Source organism: Nannospalax galili, unplaced genomic scaffold, assembly GCF_000622305.1.
Source record: "Nannospalax galili isolate Female #2095 unplaced genomic scaffold, S.galili_v1.0 scaffold652, whole genome shotgun sequence".
NCBI lineage: Eukaryota > Metazoa > Chordata > Mammalia > Rodentia > Spalacidae > Nannospalax > Nannospalax galili.
Genome location: NW_008332152.1, coordinates 255,036 through 270,629, shown reverse-complemented (window position 1 = coordinate 270,629; position 15,594 = coordinate 255,036). Strand labels below are relative to the sequence as shown.

The window sequence follows — 15,594 nt, the reverse complement described above, 5'->3', positions numbered from 1 at the left end:
TCTGACTGGGGTAAGATGAAATCTTAAAGTGGTTTTAATTTGCATTTCCCTAATTATTAGTGATGTTGAACATCTTTTAAGGTGCTTCTTAGCCATCTTTACTTCTTTTGCAAACTCTCTGTTCAGCTCCTTAGCCCATCTTTTAATTGAGTTACTTCCTTTCTTGATTGTTTTTTGAGGTCATTATATATTCTGGATGTTAAACCTCTGTCAGATGTGTCGCTGGTGAAGATTTTCTCCCATTCTGTGGGTTTTCTGTTCACTTCCCTGGCTGCCTCCTTTGATGTACAGAAGCTTTTTAGTTTAATGAGGTCCCATTTCTTGATTCTTGACCTTGTTTCTTGAGCAATTAATGTCCAGTTTAGAAAATTCTTTCCTATACCTATGTCTTGTAGGTTTTTCACAATGTTTTCTTCTAACAGTTTCAGAGTTTCAGGTTTTACATTGAGGTCTTTGATCCATTTGGAACTGACTTTTGTGAAAGGTGAAAGAATCTTCTACACATGGAGATCCAGTTTTGCCAGCACCATTTGCTGAACATGCTGTCTTACCTCCAGTGAATGTTCTTGGCCCCTTTGTCAAATACTGAAATTGCATGTACTCATATTTGGGTCTTCAGTTTTGTTCCATTGATCTTATGGGTCTATTTTTGTGCCAGTACCATGTTGTTTTTATGACTATAGCTCTGTAATACACCTTGAAATCTGGTATAGTAATCCCCCCGGCATTGCTCTTAGTGCTCAGGGTTGCTTTGGCTATCTGAGCTATTTTGTGCTTCCATATGAATCTTAATATTTTTTTCCCAATTTTCTGAAAAATGTCTTGGGGATTTTGACTGGCATTGCACTGAATCTATAAATGGCTTTTGGTAGGATGATCATTTTCACAATATTAATTCTTCCAATCCATGAGCATGGAGGTCCTTCCATCTTCTGATGTCTTCCTCATCTCTTTCTTTAAAGATTTAAAATTTTCATTGTAGAGGTCTTGGGTGCCAAGACAAGAAATGGGCTAGTATCTAGGCTAGGAGGAGAGACAGGGTGGGGGAGTTGGGAAGGTGAATTAGGCTGGGAGAGTCAAGGTGCGGTGGGCACCGCTGGACTTACCCAGGAAAGAGGCTGACAGGTTGTGCAGCCCAGGGAAGCAGAGGGAGGTGAGCCACTTAGTGTTTTCACTGTGATATGTCATGGGGGGAGTTTCTTTTCTGATCCTGTCTATTTGGTGTTCTATGTGCTTCCTGTATTTGTATGGGGATGTCGTTCCTTAATTTGAGGAAATTCTCTTCTGCAGTCCTGTTTGAGATCTGGTCAATACCATTATCCTGAAATTCTTCTCCTTCCTCTTTGCCTATGACACGTAGATTTGGTCTTTTCATGGTGTCCCACATCTCTTGCATATTCCATTCCGTTGTTTTTTTAAATTTCCCATAATCTTTGCTTCAGTGGTCCAAGTCTTCTACTTTATCCTTCAGTGTTGATATTCTGTTTTCCATTTCACTCATTCTAGTGGTGAGGCTTTCCCCTGTTGTTCCAAGTTGGCTTGTTGAGTTTTTCACTTCCTTCTTCATTTCTGCCCAAGTTTTCTTCAATGTTTCTGCCTCCTTTGTGAATTCATTCAGAAGTTTATCCCTGTCTTCTTTTACTTCTTTGATTTGTTTCTTCACGTGTTCTTTAAGTTCATTGAATTCCTTGATCGTGTTTATGACTGCTCTTTAAAATCCTGTGTCCTGGGTTATCTCTGGGGTTCTCCCTGTAGAATTCGCCCACAGGACTGGTGGAATGTGGTGGGACACAGTGTTTTGGATTTCCATTTTATTATCTTTCCTTGTGATTTTGGCATGTGAATTTCTTTTGTTGTTTGTGATTCTGATATGAAAATTAAGTTGAAGTTTGCTTCTGTTTGTATTATTGCTGTGCCTTGGTCATTTTCTTATTGGTTATGTAAAGCTGTTTGTTCCAGGTTTCAGGTTCTCTCAGGTTTTATTTTAGAGGGAACAGATGGGTTCAGATCAGCTACTCAGGAGCCCCCACAGAAGCCCCAGTCCAGTTCCAGTCAGGTACACTCAGGCTTCCTTCCAAGGTTTGGACCCCTACTAGCGGGAACTCAGAGCAAAATTTGGGAAGTTCCCTAAGAAGGGCCGATTTTGGGACTCTCAGGTGCTGTGCTGAGTTCTCAGCCCCTATGTCAGAGGAGGCCAGGACAGTCACTCTCTGGTGGTGTGCTGAGTTCTCAGCCCCTATGTCAGAGGAGGCCAGGACAGTCACTCTCTGGTGGTGTGCTGAGTTCTCAGCCCCTATGTCAGAGGAGGCCAGGACAGTCACTCTCTGGTGGTGTGCTGAGTTCTCAGCCCCTGTGATGGCGGTTGGAGCAGGCACCCCTCTTTCTTTTTCCTGATTGCCCTTCTGAATCTTGAAGCACTATACTGCACAGGAACACTGAGAAGGGAGGCCCTTGTCTTTGCCCAGACCGTAGGGGAACCCACTTCAACTCTCCTTCACTCAGCATGATGCTGGTTCTGGGTTTGCCATACAAAGCCTCTCTTAGGCTGAGATATGATTCTTCTACACCTGATTTGTTGATGGTTTTTACTTTGAAGCGATGTTCGATTTTATCAAATGCCTTTTCTACATCTATGGAGAGGATCATGAGATTTTTTTAAAAAATATTTTATTTATTATTTTTAGTTTATGTGTACAAGTGTATTGCCTGCATGTATGTGAGTGCACCCATGTCGTGCAATGCCATGGAGGCCAGAAGAGGGCTTCGGATTCCCCTGGAACTGGAGTTAAGGATGTTTCATAGCCGCCATGTGGGTGCTGGGAATCGAACCCCAGTCCTCTGCAAGAGCAGTCAGTGTTCTTAACCGCTGAGCCATCTCTCCAGCCCAATCATAAGATTTTTAAAAGTTTTTATGTGTATGAACATTTTACCTGCATGTATCAAGTGCACCTGTGACGTGCAGTGCTCCCTGGAGGCCAGAAGCAGGTGTCAGATCCTCTGGAACTGGAGTTAGGGGTGCTGGTTAGCCACCACATGGCTGCTGGGAACTGACCTGAGAGTCTCTGCAGGAGCAGCCAGTGCTCTCAAGCCCTGAGCATCTCTCCAGCTCTGATCGTAGGATTTCTGTTCTTCACTGTGTTGATGTGACATGCTGCATGGGTCGATTTGCACATATTGAACCATCCTTGCATTTCTGAGATGAATTCTACTTGATCATGTGCACATTTTTTTTAAAGATTTGATTTTTTATTATGTAGATATGTGTATCTGTGTGAGTGTATGTCATGTGTCATGTAGGTGCCCACAGAGAACAGAAGAGAGCATTGGATCCCCCGGAGCTGGAGTTGCAGATGATTGTGAGCTGCCTGGTGTGGGTGCTGGAACTGAACTCAGGTCCTCTGGAAGAGCAGTGTGCATGCTCGACAGCTGAGCCGTCTCTCCAGCCCCATGCTTTTTTTTTTTTTTTTTTTTTTTTTTTTTTTTTTGTCTTTTGGAGACAAAGTCTCCCTGTAGCCCCAGCTCACCTGGAACTCACTGTGTAGACCAGGCTGGCCTTGAACTCACAGAGATCCGCCTGCCTCTGCATTCCAAATGCTGGGATTAAAGGCGTGTACCACCGTGCCCAGCAATGTGCTATTGGGTAGTGGGGGGAAACATTCAGATTGTGCGACTTGTATAGCAGTTCCATTATCGCCTGGGATTTTTCCTGGTTTCCACTTGTTACTTAACCTTCTGTCGCAGTCTCAGAGGCTAGTTGGTATCTTTTTGGACTAAGTAGGGGTGAAGATGAGTTACCTTCTTGGAGAAGTTGCTGTTCTCACCCCCGGGCTCTGTGTAACATCTGTGTTCTCAGATATACCTTCTTCCCAAGTCTCTATTTTTAAAAATATGGGACAGCACCACAATGGGGTAGCATTTTGAAGCCACAATTTTCTGGTTGCATTTGAGAATATTGATTGTCCTCTGGCAATTTAGCATTCCCCAAATACCGGAAAAATAGAAAAGGCCGAGATGTCCTTCACATGCGTGTAAGCTGGAAACTTACTGAAAGTGGAATGTTAAACATGACTCTCCCTGCAGGGATTAAAGACTTCATGTGTGAACTGTGTGGGAAGACTTTCAGTGAGAGGAACACCATGGAAACCCACAAGCTCATCCACACAGGTGGGTCTGCAGGCTGCTTCAGGCCGCCCTATAGTCTCCTGAGGCCAGCTGGTCCCACCCCTGTTGTTACTTCCGTATTTGCAGAATACTTAGCACTGTCTTGGTTTAATGGTAGCCCCTTGGCCTCAAGTGTCCATTCTTCGAGTGCCAAGGTCAGTTGTTCATGCTAGTCTTGGACCAATGGTGTTCCGCTGATCTGACCTGGTGCCAGCCCTCTCAAGAGGAGTCAGGGCTGTGGCAGGTGGTGACGGCCCTCTCAAGAGGAGCCAGGGCTGTGGCAGGTGGTGCCGGCCCTCTCAAGAGGAGCCAGGGCTGTGGCAGGTGGTGCCGGCCCTCTCAAGAGGAGCCAGGGCTGTGGCAGGTGGTGCCGGCCCTCTCAAGAGGAGCCAGGGCTGTGGCAGGTGGTGCTGGCCCTCTCAAGAGGAGCCAGGGCTGTGGCAGGTGCTTGCCTTGGGAGGGCTCTGGGGCACTGCCTATGTTCTGCTGATGCTCATGTCTCTTCTCCACCCCGCTTGCATGTGCATGAGAAGTGGGCAAGCAGTGGACGTGCTCCGTGTGCGACAAGAAATACGTCACCGAGTACATGCTGCAGAAGCACGTGCAGCTGACCCATGACAGAGTGGAGGCCCAGAGCTGCCAGCTGTGTGGCACCAAGGTGTCCACCCGGGCCTCCATGAGCAGACACATGCGGCGCAAGCACCCTGAGGTGAGCCAGGCCCCCCTGAGAGCCTCTGCCCTGGTGCACGGTCCTCCAGCAGACCCTGGGCTTCCTGAGATGGCCCTGGTCTTACATCTCTGACTTGAGTCAGTTTTTTTCCCTTTCTGAGACAGGGTCTGATGTGGCCCAGACTGGCCTTGAGCTCACTATGTGGCTGAGGACGACCTTCCATTTTTTTCTGATCCTCCTGCCTCCACTTCCTTGAATGCTAAGGTTACAGACACACGCCACACACCCAGCTTTATGTGGTGCTGAGGATGGAACCCAGGGCTTCATGCACACTAGACAAAGTGCTCTACCAACTGAGCCCCGGCTCCAGTCCGTACCACTTTCTTTCCGTAACAACATGCAAAGAAAAGAATCAGAAAGTTACAAGATCACTGAAAAGGGAAACTGTTTAACATAAAAGTCCCAAAAGAAATTGTGAACAAAATATCCCTAGACTTGAGCATGTAAACTCTGAAAGCTTTTGCTGAGTTTAACAGATGTAAACTTAGTGTCAGCAGTGATGACCACTGGATGAGGAAACCCCAGAGTCTAGGGAGAGCGTTCACGACAGCAGCACAGTTGTAAGATGCTCCAGGAAGCCTCCCACATCCCTGTGCGTCCCTGAAATGCCACTGTGAGCCACAGACACAGCCCTCAGAGCCCTGTCAGTGTCCTGTTGGTTCAAACATAGTTCAGAGAAGGGCCCAGAATGCATCTTTTTCTAGCAATCCAAAGATGCGGCCCCTTGCCACCGGCTTGCCTGGCTGTTGAGCCGAAGAGCCTATGGACAGATCTGTAACCTTCCCCGTCCTGCGCAGTTTCTCCACACCTGGCTTCTTAGACAGCTAACCTTTCTCACACCACCCCAGCTCGTTCATTTCTCTCCGTGTTTGTGTCCTTTGCATTACTTAGGACTTAAATCACCACAGTTAGGAGCAGAAGCAACACACATAAGCAGGTGATGAGTGTCGCAGACACTGGGACTGCTGGGAAGCCGTGTGGGCCCACAGGACGGGTCACAGTGTGGGTGTCGCATGCTAAGGACCCCTGGAGGGAGGCAGTGGAGGGAAGCGGGACGGGTATCATGTGATTGCAAGCTGACAAATGCACGTAGCTGCATGTATTAAGCATACAGTATTCTGTATCGAAAAGCCCCATTTTTGGCGAGTCTTTGGGCAGGCTTACTGTTCTGTGTGTATTGACAGGATGTATTGGCACCTCACAGAAAGCACGTGTCATGGGGGCAATGAAGGGAGGAACCAGCCCTCTCCCGTGGGCAAGATGAGATAGACAGGTGCCAGGAGGCCCCACCAGGCCTTGGAGCACACAGGAAGCCTGCAGCAGGCCTACAGGTTTAGAGGCTGGACCTGGGAGCATGCTGAAATAGTTTCAGAGTTGGTCCTGAACAGAGGAGTCAAAAGCAGAGGCGAGTTCTTCCTTCAAGAGGAGTGACAAGTGTCTGTTGGCAAACAGTCTCCTGCAGGAGGGCAGCTGGGCTCCCGCTGCATCATCAGAGCAGCCCATACGGCAGGCACAGCCATGCTGCTCACTGCCCTGTGCCCCTTGCAGGTTCTCGCTGTGCGGATTGATGATCTGGACCCCCTCCCCGAGACCACCACCATTGATGCCTCCTCCATCGGCATTGTCCAGGTGAGCAGTGCTGAATGCACCTGCGGGGCTAGAGCTCGGGAAGAGAGCTTCAGGCACACCCCGCCATCTTATATGTCATCAGTATCTCACTGGGTTTGGTTGACCTTCTCCCCAGAGCCCTCCAGAGTGTCTCTTAGTTTTTATAGTATTTTATTTATTTTTATTTTATGTGTATGAGTGTACTGCCTTCATGTATGTACATGCACCCATGTCATGCAATGCCCACAGAGGTCAGAAGAGGGTGTCAGATCCCCTGGAACTGGAGTTTGCAGACAGTTGTTAGCCTCCAAGTGGGTGCTAGGAATCAAACCCAGGTTCTCTGCAAGAGCAGCCAGTGCTGTTGACCGCTGAGCCATCTGTCCAGCCCCTTGTTTCTTAGTTTTTGTGTAATGTTGTTCAAATGCTGATGTCTCTCACTTTGGAAAATAGTTTCTAGAAAATTTTGTCGTAATTAAATTATCGTAAGCAAAATTAAGCTCAACCATATTAGGTGGGCCTAGATTTTAAAGACCCTCTACTCAGTATTTTTTCTTCTTTTCTGAGACAGTGTCTCATGTAGCCCAGGCTGATCCTCCTGCCTCCATCTCCAGAGTGCTGAGATCCCACATGTGTATCGTCATGCCTTGCACAGTATTTTTATAACATTCATAACATTTTTCTGCGGTCACAAAGACACTGCGTCATGTTGTCGGGGTTTAAGACCCTTGTACCTGAGTGTTGTGGCATGCTGATGAATTCAGGGGTCTTATCGTGTAGAATGGGCTTGTAGACGCCCACCTGCAGCCCTTCTGCTCAGGTGCTAGGTGAGGTGAGAACACTGTCCGTCAGCACACTGTGGCCAGTCCTGTTGTGTCTGCCTGCCCCAGGAGGGACAAGAGAACTAGGACCACTGAGGGGAGGAGTGGCCGTGACAGGGGTGGGAGAGCCTTGCTAGCTACCCCTGCATGGGCCTCTAGCGTGATCCTGGCCCTGGCCTGTCATGCTGTCGACTCTCAGGGAGCACTCAGGGAAGGAGCAGCACGAACTGTACTTCCTGCCCCAGAAGGAACAGAATGGCCATGGCGTTGCTCACACACTTACATCAGAAGTTGGTCTCCGAAGTGACTCCTTCAGCCTTGGGGAGCAGAGCCCCAACTTGCCAGCATCTTTTGGTCTGAGCACCCTGGTCGGAAGCATTTCCCTTTTCCCAGTGTCTTTAAGAAGTTAACTTTTTAATTATTTAAAATTTTTTAAATTTTATTTTATGCTTCTGAGTGTATTGCCTGCGTGCATGTAAGTGCACCTGTGTGTGCAGTGCTCATCGAGGTCGGAAGAGGACTTCAAATTCCCCTGGAACATGTGGGTGCTGGGAATCGAACCCAGGTCCTCTACAAGAGCAACCAGTGCTCTTAACCACTGAGCATCTCTCCAGTCCGAGAAGTTAATTTTCAAAGATGATTTTGTTGAGTACAAAGTGGGCAGTCTGCGTCCCGTGGCAGCTCAGTGGCCTGAGAGCCACCTCCAGCCTGTGGTTGTGACCAGGGCGGTACAGGACCCTGGCCACCACCTGGGGGTGACTCACTGAACTGGTGTGTTCTGATACCCATCTCCCCACAGCCCGAGCTGGGCCTGGAGCAGGAGGAGCTGTCTGAAGGTAAGCACAGGAAGGCAGCCAAGCGCAGCCACAAGAGGGAGCAGAAGCCAGAGGAGAGGGCAGGGGCACCAGTGCCCGAGGACACCGCCTTCAGCGAGTACCCAGAAAAGGAGCCTGAGTTCACAGGCGGCGTGGGTGACGAGACCAACTCTGCTGTGCAAAGTATCCAGCAGGTTAGTTGGTGCCTTTGCTCATACTAGGTGACAGCTACCTCCATGGACGCAGCTCCCTAGGGCCGAGGCCTGTCACGGGTCCATGTGGGTGTCCACGGGGGACCTCCTCCACACTCACTTGCCATGTTGGTACTGTCTCCTGCAGTCCGTGCCGACCCGTGACCTTCAGATCACATGCACCATTCTTAGTAACAGTGTGCCACCCAGCAGAGCTCCAGGGGCTCCGAGGAGCAGGTCTTCCAGGGCGGGTGGGGAGGAGGCGGGACTGCCACCAGGCCAACCTCGCCGGCAGTCTGCTTTGCTCGGCCTTTGTCGCTTTGCTTTTTGAGGCCCTGGGTCTTTCCTGGGTGTTCTTGGAGATAGTGACTCTGCAGTCAGTGTGCTCACGTCCGTCTGCCGTCCATTGGTGAGAGGAAGCTGCAGCTCTGTCCGCTCTCGGCATCACAGGGTTCTCACATGCCACAAACCCGGGAGGTTGGAGTGTGAGTGAGGATGGAGAGTCGACTGCATAGCTTTTCCAGGCTCACTTTGTGTGTGTGTGTGTGTGTGTGTGTGCGCGCGCGCACGTGTGCATGTGGAGACACAGGTTGATGCCACTGTCTTCTTAGTTGCTTTTCACCTTAGTTTTGAAGTTTTGAGACAAGTTCTCTTGCTGAACCAGGAACGCATCAGTTTGACCTAGGAATCCATCTGTCTTTGTCCCCCTAGCGATAGAGTTAGATGCCTGGATGCATCAGCTGAACTCAGATCCTCATGCTTGCCTGGCAAGTGCTCCACCGCCTGAGCCGTCTCCCCTGGGCTAGGCTCCCCGGCTGGGCTCCCCTGGCCTGGGCTACCCGGCTGGGCTCCCCTGGCCTAGGCTCCCCGGCTGGGCTTCTGGCTAGGCTCCCCTGATCTAGGCTCCCCGGCTGGGCTCCCCTGGCCTGGGCTACCCGGCTCGGCTCCCCTGGCCTAGGCTACCCGGCTGGGCTCCCTAGCTAGGCCTGCTTTGCCCTGGCCTCTTCTGGCCAGGGATGTTTGTTCCATTCTCTTTTGTCTCATTGCCTGGGATGACTGTCATTTTGTTTCTCTTTCCACTGGGCTAATTCTCCAGGACACTTGTGTGCTTTCTTGGTTACCAGCAGAGATACAGCTCCTGCTCCTTGGTCCGAGTGTTGTCCAGTTTGGCACCAGACTGTGGCCTCCAGCACAAGGGCTGTGGGAGGCTGTTCCTCCTCTTTGCAGAAAAAATCCATTGTCTCTTTCTCCATGTGTCTCTTGCAGGTGGTGGTGACCCTGGGAGACCCTAATGTGACTGCTCCATCCAGCTCTGTGGGCCTGACCAACATCACCGTGACCCCCATCACCACTACAGCTGGAACTCAGTTTACCAATCTGCAGCCAGTGGCAGTGGGACACCTCACCACCCCTGAACGCCAGCTACAGCTGGACAACTCCATCCTGACCGTGACCTTTGACACCGTCAGTGGCTCTGCCATGTTGCACAACCGCCAAAATGATGTCCAGATCCACCCCCAGCCAGAAGCCTCGAACCCACAGTCCGTGGCCCACTTCATCAACCTCACCACCCTGGTGAACTCCATCACTCCCCTGGGAAACCAGCTCAGTGAGCAGCACCCTCTCACATGGCGGGCCGTGCCCCAGACAGACGTGCTGCAGCCACCACAGCCCCCCTCAGCCCCGCAGCAGGCAGCACAGCCCCAGGTGCAGAGCGAGCAGCAGCAGATGTACAGCTACTGAGCTGCAGCCGTAGAACCCGCCCGAGCTGCCTGCAGGGCTCTGGGGCCTTGAGGTTTGCTTGCTGGATACCAAACGGGAACGGTGTGCACTTGGCGGTGTCACGGAGGTGGGCTTAGCTTTACAGAGTCAGCTCTAGGTTCCCAGCAGTGCCACAGCCCGTTGGCGTAGCTGGCGATGGGACCTTTGGCGGGCAGGAGCTTAGGAGTTCCGCCTCACCAGGGTGCTGTGGCCTGGCCGGGCCACACTGTTGCCCTCAGAACTGTGTGATTGTCACAGGACTCAGGGACACAAAGAGAGGCAGGGTCCTAGAGGCCAGTACGATGTCCTGCGGGCCAAGGCCGTTTGTCTCTGTTTCTTCAGCAGCTCATTTTTCTAGTAGCATAAATAGTATTCACGGCTGCACAGACGAGCCCAGGTCTCCCCTGGCTCTCGGTTTTGTCGGCAGCAGGCGGGGCGAGGTGAAAGTCAGGCCTTCTCCAAAATCTGTGGCCTGGGCAAGGGATCACATGAGCCCCCAGCTCCGGCACCAAAGGCATCTTGGGAATATCCATCAGCTGATTTTCAATATGGTCTTTTCATTTTGTTTCATACCTGTCTTATGTATTCAAGACTTTCTTGTGGCCAATATTGATTTTTATTGTATTTTAACATAAAGTCGTTTGCACTGTAGGGCTGTTTGTCCATGTCCAGCTGTGCACAGCTGCCTGCGTGCAAAGGCACATGCAGTTGTGTGCAAGGAGCCAGCCTTCACGCTCGCATCCTGAGGCTCCTCTAGCGCCGTCTCAGGACTCTGTCATCCAAGCCTGTTATGACTGGCGTGCACACCCTGAACAGAGGACACGGAAGGAACCCGGTTTTTTCTTTCTGTTGTAAGCCTTCATTCCAAAGGTTGATGTGTCTGAAGAGCAATTTCCTTACGAAGTGTGGTTGAGTGTGGCTCTGCAGAGGGACTTCTGTGGGTGGGGGTGAGAGCAACAGAGGTCAGTGTGGCTGTGGAGGACAGTGCTTCCCAAAGCCCTGAGGGGACACAGCCAGTACATGTGTGTGCCATCCCAGAGGCGATGGACTAGGCTCTTCTGGTGGCCATCTGCCATCACCAGCACAAGGACGCAGACAGGTGCAGGGGGAGACGTCTGGTTTTGCTCCCCTAATCTGTTTTTAACACCATGCAAAGTGCAAGGGGAACTTGCTTTACTTTGTCCTTGACCTTATGTGTCCTGGATGTGGCGGGACTACTGGCAGCCCACCCTCAGCAGGCAGAGGAGGCTGCACCAGGCTCGGGCAGCTTGTGTCAGACAGAACACAGCCCTCAAACCCTCCCTGCGTCCACGCTTACATCTCAGTGGAATGCGTAGTGGAATTCTAGGACTTCCTAATTTATGACAATTGTTTTTATGTTATTTATGTGTATAATTAACTACTTTTACACAGTACTTTTATCATTGAACTTGGGCTAAGGATGAATTATTTTCTAAAATATTGCCTCTATTCTCCAAATATATATAGTCCAGGTAGCCATGGAAACAGCAGAGGACTGGGGGCTCTTACCATGTTTTTAAAGACCAATGACCGTCCCTCTCTGCCTTTAACATCAACTCAAAGAAAGTGAGCAAAGTCCAAACAGGTCCAAACAAGCCTTGGGCTCGATTGAACATCTACTAGTGTTTAACTCTTATTCTCTTCCCTGTGAAATAAAGGCCTTTGAAATCACGTTTTGGTTTGTTTTTTTTTTAGAGACACCACTTTTGTGCCTGGAGCTAGATTGTTTCAAATGGGAAGTGTGCTGCCCATGTTTGCTTAAGTATACAGAGGCACGTGGAGGCTTTCCATATTAGGAGTAGGACCTCCTATTCAGTCAGCTTTTCTCCTAGGTGTCTGGGGATGCTTGCATGGTCTGACCAGGGTCATTGACTGAGGCAAAGCAGGTTGTCTTAAAGTAGTTGCTACTTATTTGCATATGAGAAACTGGCTAGCAGAATGAAGGTACCACTAAGCCAAAGGTGTCCTCCGATGTGTGTGGCTGTACCACTAAGCCAAAGGCGTCCTCCGACGTGTATGGCTCTGCATTTTACATTCCCTTGGTTATTAGTATTTGATTTTTTTAAAAAAGTGATCCAAGGTGCACAGATACACATGTGCCTGACAAGCCCCGCCTGTGACTCTGTCTTGGTTCGTATAAATGAATGCATCACGGGAATTTGTCTTCACCTTGTGATTGGTTAAACTGTAGGGTCACATGTCACATGGGTGGCATGAATCTTGCAGGTGGAGTTCAGGGCTCCGCCCTTGAGGACGGTGGAAGTGAGTGACGTGTTCTCTCAAGAAAAGGCTCTGCCAGGTGTCCCCTCCTGTGGGGCATGAAAGCACTTTGGAGAGCGCTGCGTGGGGAAGGCCAGTCTTTCTTGGTCTACTCTTTTCCCGTTCAGCATCCAAAGGTGGAGGTTTGCAGCTCCTCACCCCCGAGCCCACTTCTGTGACCCTTGTTCATTTCAAGGGGCTAAGACCATTTTGCCATGCTGAGGGTGTTTCATGTCACATTGTTTGTATAATAGTGAATAGAAGGTGCTGTGACCTGTGCTTTCCATTGCTGGCCTTCTGCTCACCTGCTGTGATGAAAGTGTTGAGTGTCCTTTGAGGCTGGTTCTGACCTGCTGGGGGGTAGGGTAGCATCTCCATTTCCCTGTGGTCCCGAATTGAGTGTGTTTGGACCATTGAAACACTCTAAGATACTGAGGTGTCAGAAACTTTCCCAGGGCTTACAGAAGGGCCACAGAGAAGGTGCTTGTGGGCCTCTTTGTGAAGCTGAGGTCAGAACAGGCGCTGGCAGCAGTGGCTCAGCCAGGCTTCCTGCGGGGGCGGGGGGAGGGGGCAGAGATCACAAATGGTCCTTTCCTTGATCAAACATTAGATTATTCTAAATGTGCTGAGGGTGGTTCTTGTGGATTGTTGTTGGCTGGTTGTTTCATTGGTTGGCTGGCTGGCTGGCTGGCTGCTTGGTTGGTTGGTTGATCTGCTGGTTGGTTGGTTGGCTAGCTGGTTGGTTGGCTGGCTGGTTGGTTGGTTGGCTGGCTGGCTGGCTGGTTGGTTGGTTGGCTGGCTGGTTGGTTGGCTGGCTGGTTGGTTGGTTGGCTGGTTGGTTGGCTGACTGGCTGGTTGGTTGGTTGGCTGGTTGGTTGGTTGGCTGGTTGGTTGGCTGACTGGCTGGTTGATTGGTTGGCTGGCTGGCTGGCTGGTTGGTTGATTGATGACTTTCTTGAGACAGGGTCTCATGGCCTGGGTTGGTCTCAAACTCATGCAATGGAGGGTGACCTTGAACTCCTGATTCCTGCCTCCATCTCCCAAGTGCTGGGATTGTAGGCATGCACCTCCATGTCTGGTTGAAGCTGTGAAACGCCTTGGTTATCTAGCTTTCCAAGGGTCTGGATTGCAGGGACTACATCTTAGATACTCTGGTGGCTAGCTCTCCTAGTAAGTCAGACCCGTTCATTAACCCTAACAGGTAGGAGCCCTTCCCATTGGGCATCAACTTGTATGTCTCTTTACACAGACCCACCTCTCAAAGTGCTCTGGTGGGAGAACCAGTGCGGATGGTCCATAACCTCTACACCTATCTCACCAGCACCACTGTGTTTCTTTTGGAGTGTAAACTACCATGTGGTGATTTTTCTCTGCTCTTAGACAGGTGGTGAGATTCCTAACAGAGACTACTCTGGAGGAGAGATTCAGTGGTTCCCAGTTTCAGATGGTGCCCATCCATCATGGTGGGGAAGGCATGGCGGCTGGAGCAGCTCCATCTGTTATGTCAGGAGCATGTACGGTAGCTTTTGCACATGATCCTGTGGGGACGGTGCAGACCTGAACCATGACACACTTGTCCCTGGTTCCCATGGCCACCTCATAATGCAAACTGTATTCAACATTGAGTTCCTTGGTCTTTACAGTCCCAACATTGTTCCAAAGCCATCTCTTAGATGTGAGCCTATATAAAACAGAGTAATGTTACACACTCCAGTGCTCACTGGTACAGAGCAAATCTCATCCTAAGAGGATGGGAGGATGAGGAAATAGCAACACAGCCAGGCAAGCAGTGAACTCCACAGCTCCGTCCCCAGCATTTGGGGCACCTGGTGGCATCACCTGAGCCCCAATAAGCCCCACTCCTGTTTTCCACTTACAACACATATGGCTTCTCCTGGGCCAGCCTCACTCAGTACTTATCACTCTGACAGATGTCTTATTTTCCTAGAATCTCCAACATATGGGGGACCCCACTGCAGCTAAGACTTTGTCTTTGAAGATTCACGCACAGCCCGCTCAGGAGCTCCCTGTAGGAAATCCAACCCTCTGGGCCTCCTAGGCTTTTCTCTGGAATCTTGGTGTAAGCCTCCATGATCCCGTAACACTCAAAACCAGCACCACATGAAAAATGACAAGTTCTGCTCCCATTCAAGATGTAGCCAGGTTCCTTTGGGCCATGACCACAGCAGCCTCTAAGTGCCAGAAACACAGAACCTGAGCTGTTAGAGGTGGAGAAGGGACAGTTCAGATACAAACCTTTCCAGGCCCTAATCAAGTTATTGGTTATGAATCTGTCTGCTCATTCAGCAAAAGTAAAAGCTCAAAGAAAAAGAACCAGGGGACCCACTGGCTCCTTTCTGCGTGGCATGGTGCGTAGTGTCAAAAGTACTGTAGATCTTGGTTCAAATGAACTTCCTGGTCTGGCAGTGTAAGCAGGATTACATGGAAGAAGGCCAGACGAAGAGCTGGCTAGACCCAGCCTTCCACCCAAACTTTACGTTCCATTTCTTGGCCAGGGACTAAGCTACCCTGGCTCTTGAGGCGCTCATATACAGACAGCTGGCATTCTCAGTGACCCAGAAACATGCAGTGCTGGTGCCTTGGGCCCCAGCAGCCTGGCTCCTCCCTCCTGGCAGTTCCAGCTCCACAAGAGGAAGACACCCAGGTGAGGGTGCCCTTTGCTGCAGCACGGACCCCTCTGTGCCTCCAGGAACACACCTCTAGGCAGAGAGAGGCTGGGGCCCCACAGCCGCTTCCTGAACACAGCCCGTTCCACACAGGTGCCACCCAGCTTCTTCCAGTCGCTGGCAGTTGCTCCTTGTGTGACAGCCTGCAGTTTGGCCCCAAGTCAGCTCCCTTCCTCTCCAGAAGGTAACAAAGCTGCTGCCACACCAGGAGCCAGGTTTTAGAACCTACCATGGGTAAAACATTATCAGATCCATGGATGGAGTGCCAGCTGTGATCTGGAGAGCCCCAGGGCCTTTACACTTTGCTGTTTCTTGGATAAACAGCAGCCCACCTCTACCCAGTATCTCAAAGGATGATCAGCCTGACCACATCCAGCTCATGGAGTCACAGTCTTCCTGCCCAGACCTGGCCCTCCCACTGTCCACATCCTCAGCCCATCGTCCACCTGATTTGTACTTTGTTCCCAGCATCAGCCCAGAGGAGAGCTGCTCGCTGCCTGACATATGAGTGCTTGGCGTCAGTGACCCTCACAGGAGTGCACG

At 50.5% G+C, this 15,594-nt stretch overlaps 1 protein-coding gene across 2 annotated transcripts in view; it reads left to right on the top strand.

Annotated features, from left to right (window-relative positions):
• Positions 1–11,760, top strand: part of Prdm15 (PR/SET domain 15) — an 81,335-nt gene extending 69,575 nt beyond the window's left edge. For both annotated transcript variants that reach the window (XM_029560768.1, XM_029560769.1), the window contains exons 20-24: positions 4,081–4,164; positions 4,695–4,870; positions 6,440–6,520; positions 8,117–8,326; positions 9,590–11,760. In XM_029560768.1, coding sequence (XP_029416628.1) covers positions 4,081–4,164; positions 4,695–4,870; positions 6,440–6,520; positions 8,117–8,326; positions 9,590–10,066 — 1,028 coding nt within the window. In that variant the 3' untranslated portion in view covers positions 10,067–11,760. The remainder of the gene's footprint in view (positions 1–4,080; positions 4,165–4,694; positions 4,871–6,439; positions 6,521–8,116; positions 8,327–9,589) is intronic.
• The last annotated feature ends 3,834 nt before the right edge of the window (positions 11,761–15,594 follow it).